Source organism: Lissotriton helveticus, chromosome 5_1 (genome assembly GCF_964261635.1).
Source record: "Lissotriton helveticus chromosome 5_1, aLisHel1.1, whole genome shotgun sequence".
In the NCBI taxonomy this organism is placed as follows: Eukaryota; Metazoa; Chordata; class Amphibia; order Caudata; family Salamandridae; genus Lissotriton; species Lissotriton helveticus.
This window is the reverse complement of record NC_136065.1, coordinates 352,316,765-352,336,928: the sequence shown is the minus strand read 5'-3', so window position 1 is coordinate 352,336,928 and position 20,164 is coordinate 352,316,765. Positions and strand designations below refer to the sequence as shown.

Below are 20,164 nucleotides of genomic sequence, written 5' to 3'. Positions count from 1 at the left end.
TAATAACGTCCGATGTAGTGAGTTACAACCTGGCCTTCAGAAGCCAGATGGTTAAGTTATGGAACCAAGCTTCCAGGAACTTGGAAGTCAGCCAGTCATGAAGGAGCCGTATGACAACAATTCTACCACTGTGGAGTTTAAAACTTGTCACAAAGTGTGGGTGGTGGAGCTGGTAGAGCCCAATGCCCTCCAGAATCTATATAATAGACACTATGATGCAATAGAAAGAAAGGATGAGGCCACATACCTGGTGACCCACTCACCCGTAGGCAACCACACAGGATGCTGCATGTAAATCTTCACAAACCACACTTTGAGATTTCTGCTCTCAACATGCTGTTCGTGACAGATGGAGAAGAGGAGGAGGAGAGTGAACCTATCCCTGACACCTTGGACTCCAAGGAGAAGCATGGGTCTGTGGAAGGATTACTTCTTTCTCCCACTCCCCACTCTAACTCCTGAACAAGAGAGAGACTGCCACCAAGTGTTGGGGCAGTACTGTTGTATTTCCCCCCTTATCACTGGGACTACCCACCTGTGTCCCCCTGATGTAGTCTTACAGGTTGTCAGATAAGGTGAGGTCCAGTATTAAGGCTGAAGTGTCCAAAATGATGGAGTTTGGGGTGATAGAACCCTCCAGTAGCCCCAGTCCAGTTCTGTGGTTCTGGTACCAAAAGCTGCCCCTGCGGGCATTACACCTGAACTGAGGTTCTCTGTGAATTACAGGGGCCTAAATTCTGTGACTAAGACTGATGCTCACCCCCTCCCCTGGGCTGATGAGCTGATTGATCAGTTAGGGGCTGCCCAGTATCTCAGTACCTTTGATCTTACATTAGGGTACTGGCAGATTGCCCTAAAAAAGGGAGAAAAGAAGAGGTCAGCCATCGCCACTACGGAGGCCCACTATCAGTTTAGGGTGATGCCCTTTGAATTAAGGAATACGCCTGCCACCTTCCAGAGGCTGGTGAATCAAGTCATTGTTGGTATGGAGGCCTTCTCTGCTGCTTATCTGGATGACATACCTGTCTTCAGTAACAGCTGGGAGGACCACCTTTTTCACCTCTGGGGAGTGATTCAGGCTCTGCAACAGGCAGGCCTGGCTATCAATCTCCGTAAGTGCCAGATAGAGTAGGGGTCTGTGGTGTTCTTGGGACACCAGTACCATTGTCATGCCCAGACTGAGTTCAGAGCTTTCTTGGGTCTCACTGGGTACTATAGGAGGTTTGTCAAGGGATATGACACTATTGTTGCCCCTTGGACCTAGCTGACTTTGAAGAAGTAGTCCAGAAATGTGATTTGGACAGTGTCATGCCAAACTGCATAGACTCTCTTAAGCAGGCCATGTGCACAGCTCCTGTGCTCAAGACCCCTTACTTCTCCATGGAGTTCATAGTACAGACAGACAGATGCCTCAAAGCATAGCATAGGGGCAGTGCTATCCCAGCTTAATGAGGAGGGCCTTCCTGTACCTTCATCTCTAGGTGGAGGTTACCTTCCTGGAAATAGAGGTGGGGTTCTATTGAGAAAGAAGCTTTTGCTGTGTTCTGGGCACTGAAGAAGTTGAGTCAATACATGTTTGGCACTCACTTCCTGATTCATACTGACCACAAACCCCTCAGGTAGCATGTGCAGATGAGGGGTGAGAATCCAAAACAGTTGCGTTGGTCCATTTCCCTAAAGGGTATGGACCTGGGATAGACCACACCAATACTGATGGTCTATCTAGGTTTTTCTGCTTTAGTGATGAGAACTCCTCAGAATTCCCCCCACTTTGAGCTGGGGGGGACATGTGGTAAACCTGGCATCCTTAGGGTGATATTTCCCCGGACGTTTGGTCTTTTCCCTCCAGTTTTTGCTATTTCTTTTGTTGACATTAGGCTTCTGAGCACTTTACCACTGCTAACCTGTGCTAAAGTGCATCTGCTTTTCCCCTAAACATGATGACATTGGTGTATACCTGATTGGCATATTTGTTATACTGGTAAGTCTCTTTTAAAATAGTACACCATATACTCAGGGCCTGTACTTTAAATGCTACCAGTGGGCTGCATCACTAATTGTGCCACCCACAGAAGTAGCCTTTCAAACCTGTCTCGGGCATGCCACTGCACTGCTTTGATCACCCCTAAGGTAGGCCCTATGCAACCCTAAGGGCAGGGTGCCATGTATGTAAAAGGTAGGACATGTGTGGTTTTGTTTTACGTGTACTGATAGTGACAAATAGCCTATTTAGTTTTCACTGCTGTGAGGCCTACTCCTTTCTTAGGCTAGCATTTGGAATTTGCTAATACACTTGTAAGCTTTAATTCCTGATCATAGAGGAGTAGCTTTTTCATGTTTTATATCTTTGGAATGGTAATGAAAAATCCTCACTGGTGAAGTTGGATTTAACATTACAGTTCTAGAAATGCCACTTTTGGAAAGTGGATATTTCGCTGTTCTGTGTCTCTGACAGTCTGTCCCAAATACATGCCTAGGGTGGGTGACAGTTACACTTTGTTCATTCCCTGTGGACAACCACAACATAGGTAGAATAGGTGTGTCTGAGTACCTATCTACATACATCACCATTATGATGGCCTTGCTTGGGCACAATGGAAGGCGGAGGCTAACACTTCACTTGGATAGGCTGTGTCCTGTCCCCACACAAAGGACTGATTATGCCCCCTCCCCCCCCCCCCCGCAGATAGCCTGGCAGACAGGACTGGGTTGTGCACTTCAGAGAGCTGCTTTGAAATCACCCTCCACCCCCTCCACATTAAAGACACTTTTGGGTATAATTACTGGGTCTCTGACTCCCTAAAATCAGACACTACTGCACTTGTAACTGTAGATCTGCCAGAAGAATTGCTCTGCTGATTTAAGGACTCAACTGCAGTCCTGATCGGGAAGGCCTGCTTTTCTCTATGTTGCCCTTCTGCCTGCTGCTCTCAGACTCTACTGAAGGACAGCTGGACTCTGCCTTCTCTCCAACTGATCTCCAAGGGCTTGTTGGCTTGCCTCCTGGTGCTTGAGACTCAGGGAAATCAAAGTCAATACCCCAGCTCCTGTGCCTGGCTCACGTGAAGTGGCCCAGATACTTGCAACATGGATTTTGATGCATCTCCTGTCTGCGTGTAGCAGTACTAGCTCATCGACCAGGTTGCGGGAGTAAAATCAGCTCATCACATCAGAACAAGTGCTTTGCTTCCAGTGATCGATGCATCGGACAGCGTATCACTGCAGCTGCAGCATGGTGCGATCATTGCATCCCCTCGACTGCATGGCAAAATCCAGTGCATCGCTCAACGCCTCTCGACTCTGGCATCCATCTTTGGAACAAATGCATTGCTTTCAGTGGGTGGAGAAGATCGAAGCATCTTGTTGCTTGCGACCACAAAATTAACTTTGTTCACCGGGGCCTTCGTGGGTCCTGTAGCAGGCCTGTGCTTCCACGAGGTTGGCCCAAACTTTGACTTTGCCCCAGTCAAGCGCGATCTAAAGTAACCTTTTTAGCTCTACTTACTTCTAAGCACTTTATTGCATTTATTCTTTTAAAATTAAATATCTCACATTATATACATTGGATTTTTGTTGTTTTGGTCTGGTTTTATTTATAATATAATGATCTATTTGTATAAACCTATGTGGAGTCTTTTTGTGGTGTATTCATTGTGTTACTGTGCATGTTTCACAAATCCTTTACACATTGCCTATTTATATAAGCCTGACTGATCTTTGCCAAGCTACCAGAGGGTGAGCACAAGCCTGCTGGTAAGCATACTGGGACCGCTTTCAAGCTAGCCTAGCTGATGAGGGGTGTTAACCCGAAACTGGTCCCAGTAGGCTTGTTTCTGGTCCCGGAAGGACCTGGCCTGGCAGTTTGGGCTGGACTGTTCCCATGAGGATCAGGGTCAAGATTGATCTGTATATGGCTGGGACTGAACCGGGGTGGCGAAGTGAGCAGAAGAACGATGATGGATTTAACCCAGATCTAATTCTGACTGGGGTTGAGTGTCTGAAACGTTTCAGCCCTCCGTCTATCATCTTATTTTGTTTGCTTTCTAGAATACTGAGGTGGCCGGGGATAGAGAGTGTTAGACCTGACATCCATGGCGCAGTATTCCCCTAAACCTTTTGCCTTCACTCCCTGATTTTTGTCCGGACTCATTTTTGATGACATTAGAACAATGTACACTTTTCCAATGCAACCCAGTGCTAAAGTGCTTGTACTCTCTTCTTGAAACATGATGCAATTGTCCTACACCGAATTAGCACAATTCATGTACTTGTAAGTCCCTAGTAGATGGTACTACCTGTACCCAGGTAATGTAAATTAAATGGTCCTAGAGGGCTGCAGCACTCATTGCGATACCAACTAAAAGTAGGACAGTCACGTAAGTCCCATACCTGCCACTGCAGCTGTAGTGCAGTTTTAAAATGCCATTTTGACCTAGCAAAATTAACCTTTTGCCGGGCCTCAACCTACCTAATACCTAAAAGGCAACCATAAAGTAGGCCCTAAAGGCTCATAGGGCAAGGTGCATGGTACTTAAACAGTAGGACATGTGGGTTTACGTTTTACATGTCCTGGCTGTGAAAAAGTCCTTTTTCCCAGTTATATCTCCAATCTCTCCTACAGACTAACACTGGTTTCCTTATCACACTAAATAAGTGCTAAGTTCAGTGTGTGAGCAGATAGGGCAATTATGCTTACTTTCAAATGAATTGTAATTTAAAATCTTCTTTAATGGTAGAGATGGATTTTGGGTTTCAAGTTAAAAAACACCACTTTTAGAAAGTTGTAATTTTTCTGCCCAAACCAACTGTGCCTTTCTGACAGTGTCCTGGGTCACCACACTGTGAAAGCTCTGCATTTCGGTTGTGTATTGCTTCCAGGCAGTGAGACAAAGGAAGAGAGTAAGTGTGAGGGCAGAGAGTCTTTCTGACAGGATGATGGGGAGGGGCTGTACCCTTCCTTGATTACATTTGAGAGGGCCCAGCCCACAGCACACATAAAGCAACCTGACACCAGACCTATTCTATTAATTGTGCTTTTGTTTGACATTTTATTTGTTTCTATCAAATGAGTCCTCTGGTCCTGAATATTCAAATGGACAAATTCGATATCCTACCAAATATTTTTGAAAAATAGGGCTTCATGCTTACGTACTGTGGCATTTCTCCTTGTTGTCAGTTTCTTTACAGTAGAACTTGTAAAAATAATGTACATGTACTGGCAAACCTTAGGCTGATTTTCCTTGACTCCACTCCTCAAGCATCAATCTCCATTATGTTGATCATTAGTGGGTACCAATATTATTTTTCTTAAATTCCAACAATGTCTCTAGCCTAACTGGGAGTAGTTTGTAAAGTAATACGATCCACTTAATCTATACAGGAGCTACTTTTAACTTATTTAAAGTATAGTCTGCAATAAGGCATTTCATACACAGAGTAAAAAAAGAGGAAATTATGTCTAACTGTAACATTGTATCCCAATAGATGACCTAACTGTGCATTACTTAATTGACAACATTATTAAATATGGAGTTTATGTTTTAAAAGCTAGACCCTTTTTGAAGACATGCTATAATGATCGGTATAATAAGCTACCCTTTATGTAATGAAAGTGCACTTTAATCCTTTAAACAAATACAAAACATATTTAAGGGAAAATGTACTCCTTGCAACTAAGCAGTGTAATGTGAGTACTTAATTCCATGCAATTAGTTCCATTTCATGAAAATTGTTGTTTGGATGATTCATTCCTACAAAACCTCAATTCATCAGACGAGCGAGAGATCCTTTGAGGCTCTACCAATACTAATTTCTTCCGACTCAAGCAAGCTCAAATTCCATTCATATGGCAGACATTTGGAACATTACATGGTTCTTGTTGATGACAAGCTCTAGCTTGTTTTCCAGAGAACCATGGATTACCATGACCGCAGTATTTGATTTGTGTTCTCACTGTTTTCAGGTGCGGGACCTGATTGAAAAGATCCGAGAGGTGTTTATTGAGACACTGGATGAACTGCAATGGATGGACAGCACATCGAAAGGGAAAGCTCGGGAGAAGGTAAGACATCTTGACCTATTGCGGTGGTGGTGGTGACGTTTATCAGAACATGGGCGAGATGCATTATGTGCCAAGGGGCATTACCATGTTGTGCTTGAACAGCTTCTGCAATGCCCGCTGGCGTATTCTATGTGCTGTGCAAGATGTATCAACCAGGTTGATGGTAAAGATTGCAAAAATCCTATATGATCAATATGCATGAGGTAAGATTCCAGTGAATCTTTTGTCAGCAGCTGCAAATCGAGAGATGGGTGCTGATGAGGGAGAACAGAGCTCCTTATCTACACCCATCAAGGTGCAACTGCTGTTCCTGATGGGGAAAGTTAATGGAATGCCAAAAAGTGGCACAAGGCATTATGGACATCAGTGGGAGCAGACATCTGATGGAGGAAACCTTCCATGAGACTTCTGTCTGTGCCCCACAATGCCCATGGATGCCATCTTCACAGAACAAGCTGTTCCACCAGGACAGTTTCCACTTTGCGAATGGACATCAACTTCCAAGGACCATCAGCAATTTTTCAGTGTTTTTTGTCTGACAGGCGGCATCAAACTATTGATACATTTTATAGCAAATTTCATGAAAAATGGCGGCCCTTTTTCCATGAAAATCGCAAGGAATCGCAAAGGCATTTGAAATAAAATGTGAGTTTAATTCCCACTACTTGTGTTTTTCACCCTCACAAAAGCTGCCAGTGTGCACGTCTCAACATTATGAGGGTGAAACCCATTTCATGCATCAAGCCCCCCGTTTCTATTTCCTTTTCTTCATTATTATGTCATCACATTACACGTTTGCATTGCATGTGTACTATGTCAGGTGAGAATGATCATGCATACGATCACACTGAAACCTGTTAATCTCTCTTCCACCATTCAACACCTTTCAAGAGGGACATCTAAAGGATTTCAGGGGCCCTGGGCCAAAATTAATTTTGGGGCCCCTGTTCGGAACAGTTTGGGATTTATGATGCAATTTCTGCTCGTTCATGCCCTCTTCGGCCAGGTCACTGACAGTGCACAGATACACTGGTCGATATTATAAATGTTTACATTAAATATTTAAGGATAGCGACGTGTGTTTTCAATATTATTATACAGCAGCAGCTCACTAATATTATTATATATATAATCTTTGTGACCTACGCCCATTTTTCATATGTGAGGTCCTGTTTTGATCTCAAATTAACTGTGTTTATGGACGTTGGATGGTGTTGAAAAACATAAATATTTCTCTGTAAAATGTCTCTTATAGACTCCCATCCATCACCCACATTAAAAATAAACTAAAGGAAAACGGTTTTAAAACATTATTTTTGAGAATTACTTAAGGTCATCAGGGCAAGATTCTGTGCAGAAGAGAGCAGGCTCTATCAGGGCCCCCCTGAAAGGCTGGGGCCCGGGGCCAGGGCCCACTTTGCCCACGCTTTAAAAGTCTCTGCATTTCAAGCCTCTTGCCTAGCAACGAGGGATGTCTGAACGTCTCAGCCCACGATCAATGGACAGACACCAAAATATTGGGAGCTCGTTATAGTAATCGATAGACAAAAGTCAATCTCCTTCCCACTCAATGATTGATAATTCTCAGAGACAGCAAGCAATTTCCATGATTAACTGACGGTTACAAGAACGATAATTAGACATCAAGGATTCAATAAACAAAGTTTTCAGTGCCTAGTGGAAAAGACGTTTTCTTTATTTCTTGCCCTTACAACTTACATTTATATCTCTCATGGGGAGCATTACAGATTAGCAAATGTTTTCAAACTTTTGTCAAGGTAAAAATCCTTATTTTGTACCAGTTGAGGTGGGAAGTTTTTACTATTGAAGAACAGTGGCAGTTGCTGACTATCTTCAGTGAGAGGGTGGCCGCCGGGGGAAGGCGGAGGTTTGGGGAGGGGGTGTTGAAATAATATAAAATAATAAATAATAAAAACTTACCTGCTGCTTCACTCCCACTGACGGCCGCCTCGCCTAGGACGGCTGGCCAAGCACACATGCGCACTTATGAGTTCACTCTATTCCTCTTCCCTGACATGCTCGGCCCGGCCCCTCCCTATAGTCATTGCTGTGTTCAGGCAGGCAGCATAAATAAAATGACAATAACTTTGTTATTATTATTTTATTTAAAATCTGCTGGCGCGGGCAGTAGGGCAACGCTCCTCCGCCATTACGGAGGAGCCGCCCCTGCTCAAGAAATAGATGCAAATATGTTATTGCTGCTTTAGGTATCTTCAAATATGCTTCGAAATGTGCAGCTTTGTAGGTGGAGGCCCAAATTTATTTTGCTTGGTTTTATCCACAAATTGGATAACCATTTTCATAATTTAATGTATACATTCATAACTCATACTATACATATGCAGCTCATACTTATTAGACTTCAGTTACATTTTGTTCATCACACATATTTTACTTTTGCATAAATTATGTTCCTATGTAGCAGAACATCTTCACTCTCTTTCCGGGAACGAGCAAGCACGTGTCTTTGTAGGTGATGATCGCTATCGATCAAGAAACAGACACCAACCTTACTCTGAGTTGATGGCGTTTCTTGATCAATGAACAGATAACAAGGACTGCATAAATGAACGTTGGTATTGACTAATCAGGCACCAAACACATTGTCAACTGATGATTACTATTGATCAATAAACAGACACCGATCAAGTTCTAGGCCTATTGTTTCTATTTAATAATCAACAAGTATACACCCCCATAAACCCCAATAAAGGGTCCTGGTGATCAATATATAGATAACATACATCTTCCCTGCTGATAATTGCTTCTGAACGTTAAATAAAACCCAAGAATAATTGCACTGTATTTTCCTTAAGTTGAGGTATAGAAGCCACAATGTTAAAGGTTTCCCTCATGTTTTTATGCCTGGATGTGAAAGTAATTTGGTATCGGGGCCTATTTGGAAGCTAGCTTTGGCAGGAATTCTGGTCCTCCTCCCTCAGGGACATCGTGTACAATGTATAGAAGTTTGAACTTCATTATTTACTCCAGCAGATGACAGCTGGAATGCTATGATCTGACTTGTATAAACTGAGATGCCGACTTGTGCTTCCTTGTCAATAAACAGATTGTGAAAATATCTTTTGCAGAAACGTTGACTCTAAAATATGAATTGCCATGTTCCTAAATCCAGTAAAACTCTACGTATACATTTTATGACTGGGATAATTTAGTACGCTAACTTCAGTTCTATATGTAAGGACTAGTGGTTGATAGTGAAACAAGGTGCAGGTCAAAATCTTTGTAAGGCGATATTGACTTCCTCCGATGGGCTGATGGAGTAGGGGCTGTCAGAGGAACGACCATATTCTGTTAGCCCTATTTAGGGAGGACGGTGTAAAAGCTTTTTTTTTCCCTGTCCATCACCGACAGGAAAAACATGATGGTAAGTAACAGGGAAAAAAAACAAATAACCACCACATGCTAAGCGAAAACTCCCAGTGCGTGGGGCCAGTAGTTTTTTTATTTTTCAAAAGCAAACTCCAACTTTGCGATTTTGGACATTAGTTTTTTTTAAACCAAAAATGTTATCAAAGTTTGACAGTCAGCCTTCGTCGCCGTATCAATAGTCAAACTTTTCCTACATTGGTAGGAACTGCTATGACGGTGTTTTTACAAAAGTAGGAAGTTGACTGCAGGGCTAGTGGACAACTCTAAATTTGGCAGACAAAGGTTCCTCAGCAAGGGATAGGTATTGTCCTAGTGATCCCGATGAAGTTAACTCCGTCTGCCAAACTGTAAATCAGGCCTTATGTTTTTTTGAAAATTATGTTCAGGGCATTTGGGGTGTCTTCATTTCTATCAATGGTGCTATTGCGGGGAAAAGTTTACAATTATCCAATTGAGATAATACCTGAACTCCAGTGGGAGTGGGAGGGAACATCCTCAACATAATTCGCTAATCGTTAGTGTTTTTATTGTGTGCTACGCTAAAATGAGAAGAGTGGCTCAGCATTCTTTATTGCCCAGTGGTTTTAATGAGATTACTATTGACCTGTACAGTCATATATTTAATAGTACAGCTAACGTGTTTTTCTTTGAAAAAACGATTTCTTATGTTGTTTTATAATTTCAAATTCACCATACATTAAACATAATTTTTTCATTTTTTCAGGTAATTACAATTTTTTCATACCAATGCAAAATGTGCACAAACTCCAAAGATTGAATGTCAGAGTATTGCATACAAAAAAATGACATGACATAAACATTGACATTGACATTAGCATTGTGTCCTAAATATGATATACAAGTTTTCATCTCACTGGATATAGATGTTCCATGATTAACCCCAATGGGCTGTAGTTTTGTAAACTATATTTAGGACTAGATTTATGTCAGAAAATATTCTGACTAAGATATTCCAGTACCATACCATCTCAAGGCTGACTACCTGAAAAATACTGTTACACAAAGTGCACTTTACAAAGACATCAACAATTCTGACAAACCAACGTATCAAGATGCTCAATGGATGTTTCAAACATGAGATCACCTAAATTAGAGAGAAGAGAGAGGTGGAAGCAAACCCTCCTGATACTATCTACTAGCTGTGGATTTTCTAAAAAAAAAGGACAGTTATACTCACCAAAATCCAGTAGCATAGTTCATCATTTGGTACCCCCTTGCTACTAACATCCTTTAGGGCCATAGTTCTTAGCATGGTTGAGGGTGTGTACCCACTCTGTCAGTATGTTACAAGACGAAATCCCCAGGTTAGTATGGTTTTTCTTGTATTAGGAATCTTTTAAAGTTTGGATAAACCATCAATTGGGCACTCAGACATAGTGGTCTGTTTGGACTTATACAGAGGGAGGGTGTACAAGTCCCTACAATATTAAACATACCTCTCATTTACCTTTGTTTTAACTTACATCAACAATTCTGATTAGTTGCTCAATTAAAATGGATAACACAGGAGGCACCATAAACACAAATTATAGAGCCCTTATAAAATGGGGTAGTGAAAAATAGGGAATAGACGAGCAAAAGATGGCCTTATTTTATTCCTGCTAGGATCTTTGTTGACTTGTAGTTTTCCCTTACGGTGGCACCAACTCAAGTACTGAACTCTTCATAAAAATGTATTTCTTATATTTTATTCATTTCGTTTTGTATAGCATGGACAAGACCTGAGACTATCTGAGCACTTTATATACAGTTACAACAGATAAGCACATAAGTAACTTTCATGACAAAGTATTGAGGGTGCATGGTGACAGTCATAAAATAAGCAAACAAGAAGGTGTTTAGTACCACACGTCCTCTGCCAACAAGCTAGCCAAAACTATAGGATGTATGTGTTTAGATATATAGTTTGCTGCTTCACTAGGCACACGTTGCTGATTTCCAATGAGCCACCACCCCTCCTGTTCTGTTTCATCTATCACATCCTAATGTGGAGACCATAGTGATCCCAATAGGGGTAGGAAAATGTATGCCCGCTCATCTCAACAGTTTCTGGCCATCTCCTTAACATAAGTTAATTGCTGTGGAATATCTTGCCGCCTAGATTGCTATCAGGTAGTTTGTAATTATAAGAAGAAAAGGATTTTTTACTAAGGTTTTGCAAGGGCACTCGCAAGGCGCTATGCAATGCAAAGCATCAAGCCAATTTACTTTCTATAATATAAACCGGAGTTTGCAGCACAAAATTGTGCAGCACTATACAAGTGCCTGCACAACCCTGTGTAAATATCTCCCTAAGTCTCTTATGATTTGGAAGCCAAAATGAACCCTAATATTGGCACCAAAATAGACTTGTGTTTGAGTTCAGGTATGCTGTCTAGATCAGAAGGCCAATGGAACTGATAACAGCCTTCTCCTACTCTTGAAGACCATCTCTCAATACTGGGCCCGAAAAAGATGACTAGAGAGATCTTCCAACCCCACTACCCCTACACCTCACCCACTGGCATGTCTGTAACAGCTGTCATCTTTTCAATCCCCCAGGAGGAAACATAGGAAGGCACCATCTGGCTTACAGGCCACCATCACCTCATAATCTCTGGTGAGGTATGGTGGCGGAGGAGACACAAACAGTATCACTGGCCATTAGGACGCTCCAGGTCCCAGATCCATGGCCATCACCAGCAAGCCCCCAGGACAAGGCAAGTTGTCCACAGCTTAGAGAGGTGCCAAAACTCATGAATCTGCCCCATGACGATTACATGGTGACATGAAGTATCTCACCGAAGGTCACCCATTGCTACTCTGGCACCTCTGGGTACCTCCCAGGAAGTAATTTATAGTTGGTAGCGATTGGTAGAAGTCCAGGATCCACCATCTGATCAGCAAGCGGTAAAATGGAGGCAAGGCCTTTACAGCTTGAGATTCAACCAAGATTGACGACAATGTGAATCCATCTATACAGCCACCCTTCAAACAATGGAGGAAGTCAATCTCTCTTAGCATGAATGGGAGCAAATTCCACCTGAAATTGGCGTAGTAATCGTGGCAGTTTTACAAGTAAGTCATTGATAAAATTGTGATTATCACACAACCTTGATTTCCCTATTTGATGGGCATTTAAATGTGGACAGTTTGCTTTTCATAAGCCATTAGCCTTTACTCAATAAGTACCAATTTGCAAATATTACTGATGTGTTACACTTCCCTAAAAACGAATTATAGCAGACAATGATCTGAGCCCCAAAACATCTGCTTATGAATTGTGCAGAACATAATTTTAAGATTATAGATTATAGTCAATAAATGTAAAATGTTGATACAATAACACATTTCTGCAATAATCCAATTCTAAAGAAGCACTAATGCCCCTAGTAGTGTCCTTGATCTGGTTTAAACTTGTTATTCTAGCCTCTAGCCTCTAGCTGGATATGGATTGGTAAAATATATAAGTATCAATTCAAGTATCTTTGCCATTATTTACCATTTTTTAAAAAGACACAAACTTAAACTTGGGTCAAAAGTCTTCACAAATCAATTCTCTGTTGTGTGAAATTAGGAGCATGTTTATTCTATTTGAACAAATGAATACCAAACCTTTCTACGGTCTGAATCATTTTATGGTGTCCTCAAGCACTGTTTGTGCAGTAGTCAATAAATAAATAACATTGCCAATGCTGTTTGGCACATCTGTTTGATAGAGAGATTTTCCACACCTTGACCATTGGAAGGCTTTTTTTCACGTTTTGATTTTCCAATATCTGAACTTCATATGAACATGGGAAAGCTCTTTAGTATTAGTCTGCATCAGGCTCCTGCTTACCGACATTGAAGTCAGAGACCAAGACCTAAGTGAAATAAGACACAGCACATCAAACAACTAAGAAATAAAACAGTGGAATACTTTAGGGAAGTACCCTTTTTGGATGGTCATCCCAATTTTTGCTCTGAACGCTATGGCTTCAGAACTGAAAGTGCCCTGGGACTGGCTAATCAGGCCCCAGTGCTCTTTCCCTCAAAAGGCAATGTGAATTGGTACACCTAATTGGCAAGGTGCTTTAATCCCCTTATAAGTCCCTAGTATATGGTACATGTAGTACCCAGGGCAAGGGTGTTAAAAGGGTCACTGTGCCACCCTGAGTGACCCGAGTAAAATTTAAGTCTGCATGGCTGCTTCTGCAGCCTGAATGAGGAAGTTCTTTTCAAAAGCTATTCGAGTTCACTGTAAGCAAATGGGGGTCCATAGGTTAATGTGGACTGGCTTCAGGACAAAACTGGGATAGATAGCTTCACGATAGTACCACTGAATTTGGTTGTGTTTGTCTTTTTCTTCCCCAACATGAAGGGTGAGCTGGCATGCACTCTGGTGGGACCCTTAGAGTGTGCCCACCTAGTTACCGAGTCCCCTTACACCATTTGCCACTAACACAGTAGTCTGCTGGTGAGTGCTACCACTCTCAGAGGAGGAAAGGCAAAAGGCCTGGGCAAGAAGGAGGTCACAACCCCGCCAATACTGGGTGGCTAGGGAAAGACCCATCAGGGCAGTGAGCCTCAATGACTTCACTGCCCCTGATAGTGGAGGCAGTGGAGACAAGTGACCCACCTGCCCCCAGGCACTTGTGTTTGCAGGCAGATAGGAGATTCGGTATGCAGGAGGCATACAGGCCCCAAAAGCTAGCTACATCTCTAGTGTGGGTTGCTGGTTTGAACAGCAGAGGATGGTTTGTGCCATCTTGAAAAGTTCCAATAATAGTAGGTTCTGGGTAGTTTGGAAACAAACACCCCCAGATGTGGTAACCTCAGCAGAGGATTAGCCACAGGACTATTAGCCCATTGGCTACTATCCCTCACACCCCTAAACACTTTCTAAATCCAGTATTTAAGGGGGCCTACTGACAACAGAACTCAAAATCTGCTCTGAAGAAGAAAAGGACAAAGACAAGACCGCGTCAGCACAAGGCTGGACTCCACAAAGAAGAGGCGCAAAGTACTGCACCAGTGACAGCCCCCCTGCACCCGCCGGACTATACCTCATCCCGGACCAGAGACCGGTTCCAAAAGGAATGTGAACCCCTCTGTGACCTAAAGACTTACTGGTCCCATGCAGGCAGCAGACACAAACCGCACTTCCACAAGCAAATGAAGGATTGACCGCCGGGCTCTGTCATGGACTAGCCTGAAAAAATGGCCAGGTGCCTTCTGGGAAACATAGTCCTGAACCTCAGCAAGTCTCAGCCCTCTATAGTGTTCCCAAGACCTTGGAAAGAAGATTAACCTAGTTGTGACCTTAGCAAGGACCAAGGCTTGTTAGTGATCTGGCTGACTTCTAACTGCTTCACTCAATGCCTCACAAGGATGGAACCTTTTGCATTATCCCTTCTTCACACCTGTGGCCCAGTTGTTGAGTTCTTGCATCCTAAAGATGGCTTCATTGACACGCCTGGTAAAGCCAGAACTAGCAGTGCCATTCAGCACCGTGGATAGCTAGGTACACCTCTGCACTGAGACGCCTGAGCTAGGTAGAACTGTTCTTCCTCGGTATTCCTGGTCCAGGGACCCCTCCAAGCTTTTCCTCCGAGGGGTTCCTTTGAACTCAACTTGCAAGTTTGGGGGCACATGCATCAATATTGCATTTTGCGATCCCTTAATTGCGAAAAATAAGGAATCGCAATTAAGGAATTGCAAACTGCAATGCATCAAGAAATCGCTAAAAAAATAGCTTTTTCTTAAAATCCCTTAATTGCGATTCTCTAATTGAGAATCGCAATTAAGGAATACCTCCCCATCCAATCCTATGGGCCTATAGGCCCATAGGAATGAATGGAAATACATTCTTAATTTGCAATTCACCATTAGAAATTCGCAAATTAAGAATGCAATTTAAAGGGTGCAGGGGTGTCCAAAGGACACCCTGTTGCACCCCTGAAATCTGCCTATAAGTACATTTTGCACATACACATGCCCCAAGGGCATGTGTGTGTGTAAAATGGAACTTTGAAAAATGCACTTTAGTGCATTTTTCAAAGTTTTCGCAAATTACCATGAAGGTCAACTTCATGGTAATATGCTCCCCTTATTTGCGAATTCGCACATTTTTAAAGTATGATGCATTGCATTTAAGGAATCTCAATTTGAGAATCCTTAAATGCAATCGCAATTTAAGAAATCACAAATTTGTGATTTCTTAAATTGCGAAAATTACAAAAAGGTTAATGCATCCCAAAAATTGGAATTGTATTAGCAAACGGCCGAATTTTGCGATTCGCACCATTTGCGAATGCAATTTCCATTGATGCATGTGCCCCATAGTTTTGTCAACTGTTGTTTTTGACAGCTCCCGTGGCTTCCATTCAGCACCAAGGACAGCCAAGTCACCTCTGCACCCAAATTCCCTAGGCAATGTAAAATGGTTCTGACTGTCGATGCTTGGTCTCTGGACCTGCAAGACCTTAACACCAAGTGGGTTCCATGGAACTCAACCCGAAAGTGACCGAGTGTCACCTTGAGATTTTACCATTGACCGCAATGATAAAGTTTGACAGCTCTGTAAAGTATTGATTTTATTATCACAGTAAATTCGATAACTTTGGTTATGTGAACTGTACCTACTTTATTATGGTGTCTAAAATTCTATAAAAGTAAGCTTTATTTTTATAAATTGGTGTTGGATTTGTTTCGGGTCGTGTCAATTACTTATCGTCAATGTTGGTCCCTGTAAAATGCTTTACACATGTTACTCTAAGTAAGCCTGCCTGCTCTTTGACACTTTACCAGGACTTAGGGAAGGATTACTAGTGTGAATCCGAGGACCACTGTTGGGTATTGCATCAATATCACATAGTAAGGCCTCCCAAACATACCACATAACTTGTAGCAACATTACCACCTTGCTACAAGTACTACCAACATACATTCAGAAATACCGTATTGTGAAAGTATGAAAAGGTGAAAATACCCTACCAGGATTAGAATGAACCCAAACATCATTATAATAAAATAATCTATATAAAATATCCAGTTATGGTAGGATGCAAGTGAGATTGAGAATGCCAAAATAATCAAATATTCAACATGTACACATTTCTGAGAATGAAGAATATTGTTCCGAATTACCTCGTAGACCCAGGTTAGCCCAGACCACATATTTGTGAAATATACAGTGACAGTTTTCCTTGGTAAACTTATTTACAATGGCATTAATGGGCTGATTTAGAATAAAGGCAGAGGAGGTTAATCCCTCCTCCTGCTACCGCCCCTGCTGCAGGCAGATATGCTGTGGCAGAGTGTCTGTCTCATTTGCTGTAATTTTACCTTCGCCACCAACTCTGAATTGGCTAATGGGATTCACTCAAATTTTAAAGATTTCAAGGGAATGATGGAAGGTGGCGGAAGGCAGGCCTACATCTCATCTCCCCAAGCGCTAATCCTTGAGGTTTCACAAGTTTATGGAAGAGAGAGTAAACTGAGTCAGCTCTTCCCTGCATAGCCAGGCAAAGAAGAAGTCCCACCTGATGGTACAACAGACGAGCTTGGTGGATTCCTTCCACTCGTCAGGTCACGATTTTCAGGCCAATGTCTCCGTGAGGAAGATATTCTGACATCCATGAAGTACTTCAGGGACCTTCTGCATGTGCTACTTCTGCCTGGTCCTTTCTTTTGAGTCTTCAGACTCCGAAAAAAATATGCTGAAAATCTGAGTGGACCATCCACCCAATGGTTTCTCTGTTGAGATCTAAAATAGATGGCAACAAAGTTGACAATTCCCTTATTATGTGAACTACTTGTAAACTTAGCCGAAACAGAGCCCCTCAAACACTTGATGGAATTACTTTAGCAAATTTCAGAAGTTGACTACTCAATGAAAGGATCTCTACAGAACACAGCTTCTTATAAACTTAGACTCATAGGTGCATGAATGCAGAGTTGTGCTTTGCATTTAGTCAAAGGTGACTGCTTATGATACATCAAAGTCAGAAGTGTTGATCCATGAGTCTTCACAGTCTGTATGGAGGAACATAGATGGTTTGCCTCAAAGTTGAACTTAAACTCTTTCTTCTCTAACTACTGGACGTGCACTTGTTAAAGGGTGAAGGATGGTTCAGGAAACTCAGACCAAGGGTGAACTCATTGCAGGATCCACTAACCTTGAACAAACCAGCAAAGGAAACTTTGGTGTCCCAGAAGAATAACCAGTTTAACATGTCCCCCAACATCTAACTTTATCAGGAAACTGCACCCCCCAGCTGTTATAATCATTTAGAAAAATAAAAATGTGTATTCGTACTGTTTAAGTCTCTTCAGGAAGCTCTCAACAATGTATTTTACACCTGGGTCAACGGACTGGGCAGGAGAAAGAAGAAGAGAATCATGCTGAGAGACCGCCACTTGCTTTATGCCACGTCCTATTCTAACCTGGATTGAAAGAAAGTGTGAACTGGGAAGGAAGAGAGGGTTTCTGGAAGAAGCAATTGGAATATGTCTCAGAAAGAGGTGGGATTGAGATTTAGCATATGATTGAATGGCACTGATCACAGGTTTACCAGAGCTATATCCAAATAGATGTTTAGTTAATGCAAACACAATGAATCTAATCAAAATAGATACTGGGCACAAAAGTTACTTTGCTTCACCTGGGTAGCTTTCATTTATATGAGTACCTAAATGGCAATAAAATTTAACAATCTACAAGTAAACTGATAAAAAAGTCATAACACATCTGGTACTAAAATAGTTGACTTCTGGCCTCTGGATGTAGTGACCACTTGCAGCGGATGCTCTGGATGGCTACCGAGTATTGCCTTGCTTTAGCACCAGTTCTGAGTAACAGTAACTTTGCATGAGGGCAGTGCTTAATTTGAGCCAATGGTTGCGGGTGACAACCGTGTGCACTCTTTTTGGGGACTGGTTTTTACTTTTCCTCATCAGACTTTGGCCCAGAGCAAGAGAGAGAAAAGCTAAAGAGGAGGAATTGAGGAGGAAGAAGCAAAAACAGAAACAAAGGGAGTACACAAGGTTGGAAAAGAACCGTGAAGGGTGAAATAAAGTGTCTGGTAGTGGACAAAAGAAGCATGAGTTGTAATCAAGACAACACATTCTTAGTATTTGTCAATTCTGACATCCATCAGTACCGGCTGCACACTGTTGCATGCTTCTGAGAAACACTTTGTGCACCGCAACATATTATTTTAAAAACCGGCCAAAACAAAATGTGTATCATACATGTGGCCACAATTAGCTGTGCTACCCCAGAGGCTCAAAATTAATCCACCATCAGCCAATTTATACGAACCCTATGATTACCCCCATACCTTGACTGTCCCCCCTAATTATTCCGGCAAGTGAGAGAAAATCTTTCTCTGCTTGTGATCCTACAGTGAGGAATCAACTCCAAATAGAGCTAAGATCTCCAAATTGGCAAACTGCCCAAAATGTGCCATTCTGAGCCTCAGTTTGTTGCCAAAGGCGATCTCAGGTCATGTTGTATTGTTTGCACTTTCTCACTAGCAACTGTACATTTGTTGGACAACGTAAACATTGGGATGGTGTCAGACTGATTCCACGCACCCCATCAGGATATTTTGGCGTATAGACCTGCTAGCTCACGGCGCCATCATATGTACCCCTAAACCAAGCAAGGTAACAAATGGTTTGGGAAGCCTCAGAACATGACTCCCCTGACTCCCCAAGGAATTGTGATAACAGATCTAGAACATTTTAGCTCAGTCAGTCGAGCTTTCTCAGGAAGATGCACAAGAAATACACAAAGAGGCATTTCATTATTTAATGAACCAATGTGATTCCTGTATAAAATATATGCACTGCAATGATTAATAGGCAGAAGCAAATAAAAGTGAATAGCACTATAATAGCAGTGAAAAGAATGAACGATTCCACCATTGTGTTAAAAGAGTGTATATATGCAAGCATATTAGTATAGGGTATAGTGTACTCCTACTATGCGTTCCCTAACCTAGTTCCCTAGGGCGGGTATCCTTCCAAGAATCCCCCACATGATGATTTAACTCCTGATTACCTGAAGGCAAATTGGACATCCCTCCTCGCAAAGGGTAAACATGAATCAGCTAGGCTGAGACTCCGACACAGTGATGACCTTCCAATGACAGCAGAGTGCTCCTCTGATTTGAGCATGGAAATGCATGTGTATTCATAATAACATCATTCATGCTTCAGTGTTGAGGTTCCAGCTGGGTAGATATTGTTTATTGTCTTTGTGATATTCATGTCACCTCATGGACAAATAACAAACAATAACATTTGCACAATATGTTGTCAGGCCTTCTACTAAATGTTCAAGGTGTCATGATAGTGTACTTCCAAAGTGAAATTGTAAGCAATTTGATTTCAGAAAAACTAACCCTGCACTGACAAATGTGTGTCAAAAGTCATCATGTAGAATAGAAGACAACGTAAGAAATGTGGTCAAGAAACAAAGGGACCCCCTGCAAAGCACACTAAGTCCCAGGGCAGAGAAAATATGTGTTAATTGCCTAGGTGATTACCTAGGCAATTGACTGGTCATAAATCGACCTGTATTGGACACATTGATATGCATATCGACTCAGTGTACTGAACATTTATGTTAAAACTGCATTTTATTAATATAAATTCATAATAAAAATAATTTTTTCAAACTATAAGACATACTATATTTGA

At 42.0% G+C, this 20,164-nt stretch overlaps 1 protein-coding gene across 2 annotated transcripts in view; it reads left to right on the top strand.

Moving 5' to 3' along the window:
* Positions 1 to 20,164, top strand: part of MMEL1 (membrane metalloendopeptidase like 1) — a 963,690-nt gene that overhangs the window by 786,367 nt on the left and 157,159 nt on the right. For both annotated transcript variants that reach the window (XM_078640928.1, XM_078640929.1), the window contains exon 14: positions 5,963 to 6,061. In XM_078640928.1, the coding sequence (XP_078497054.1) occupies positions 5,963 to 6,061 (99 nt within the window). The remainder of the gene's footprint in view (positions 1 to 5,962; positions 6,062 to 20,164) is intronic.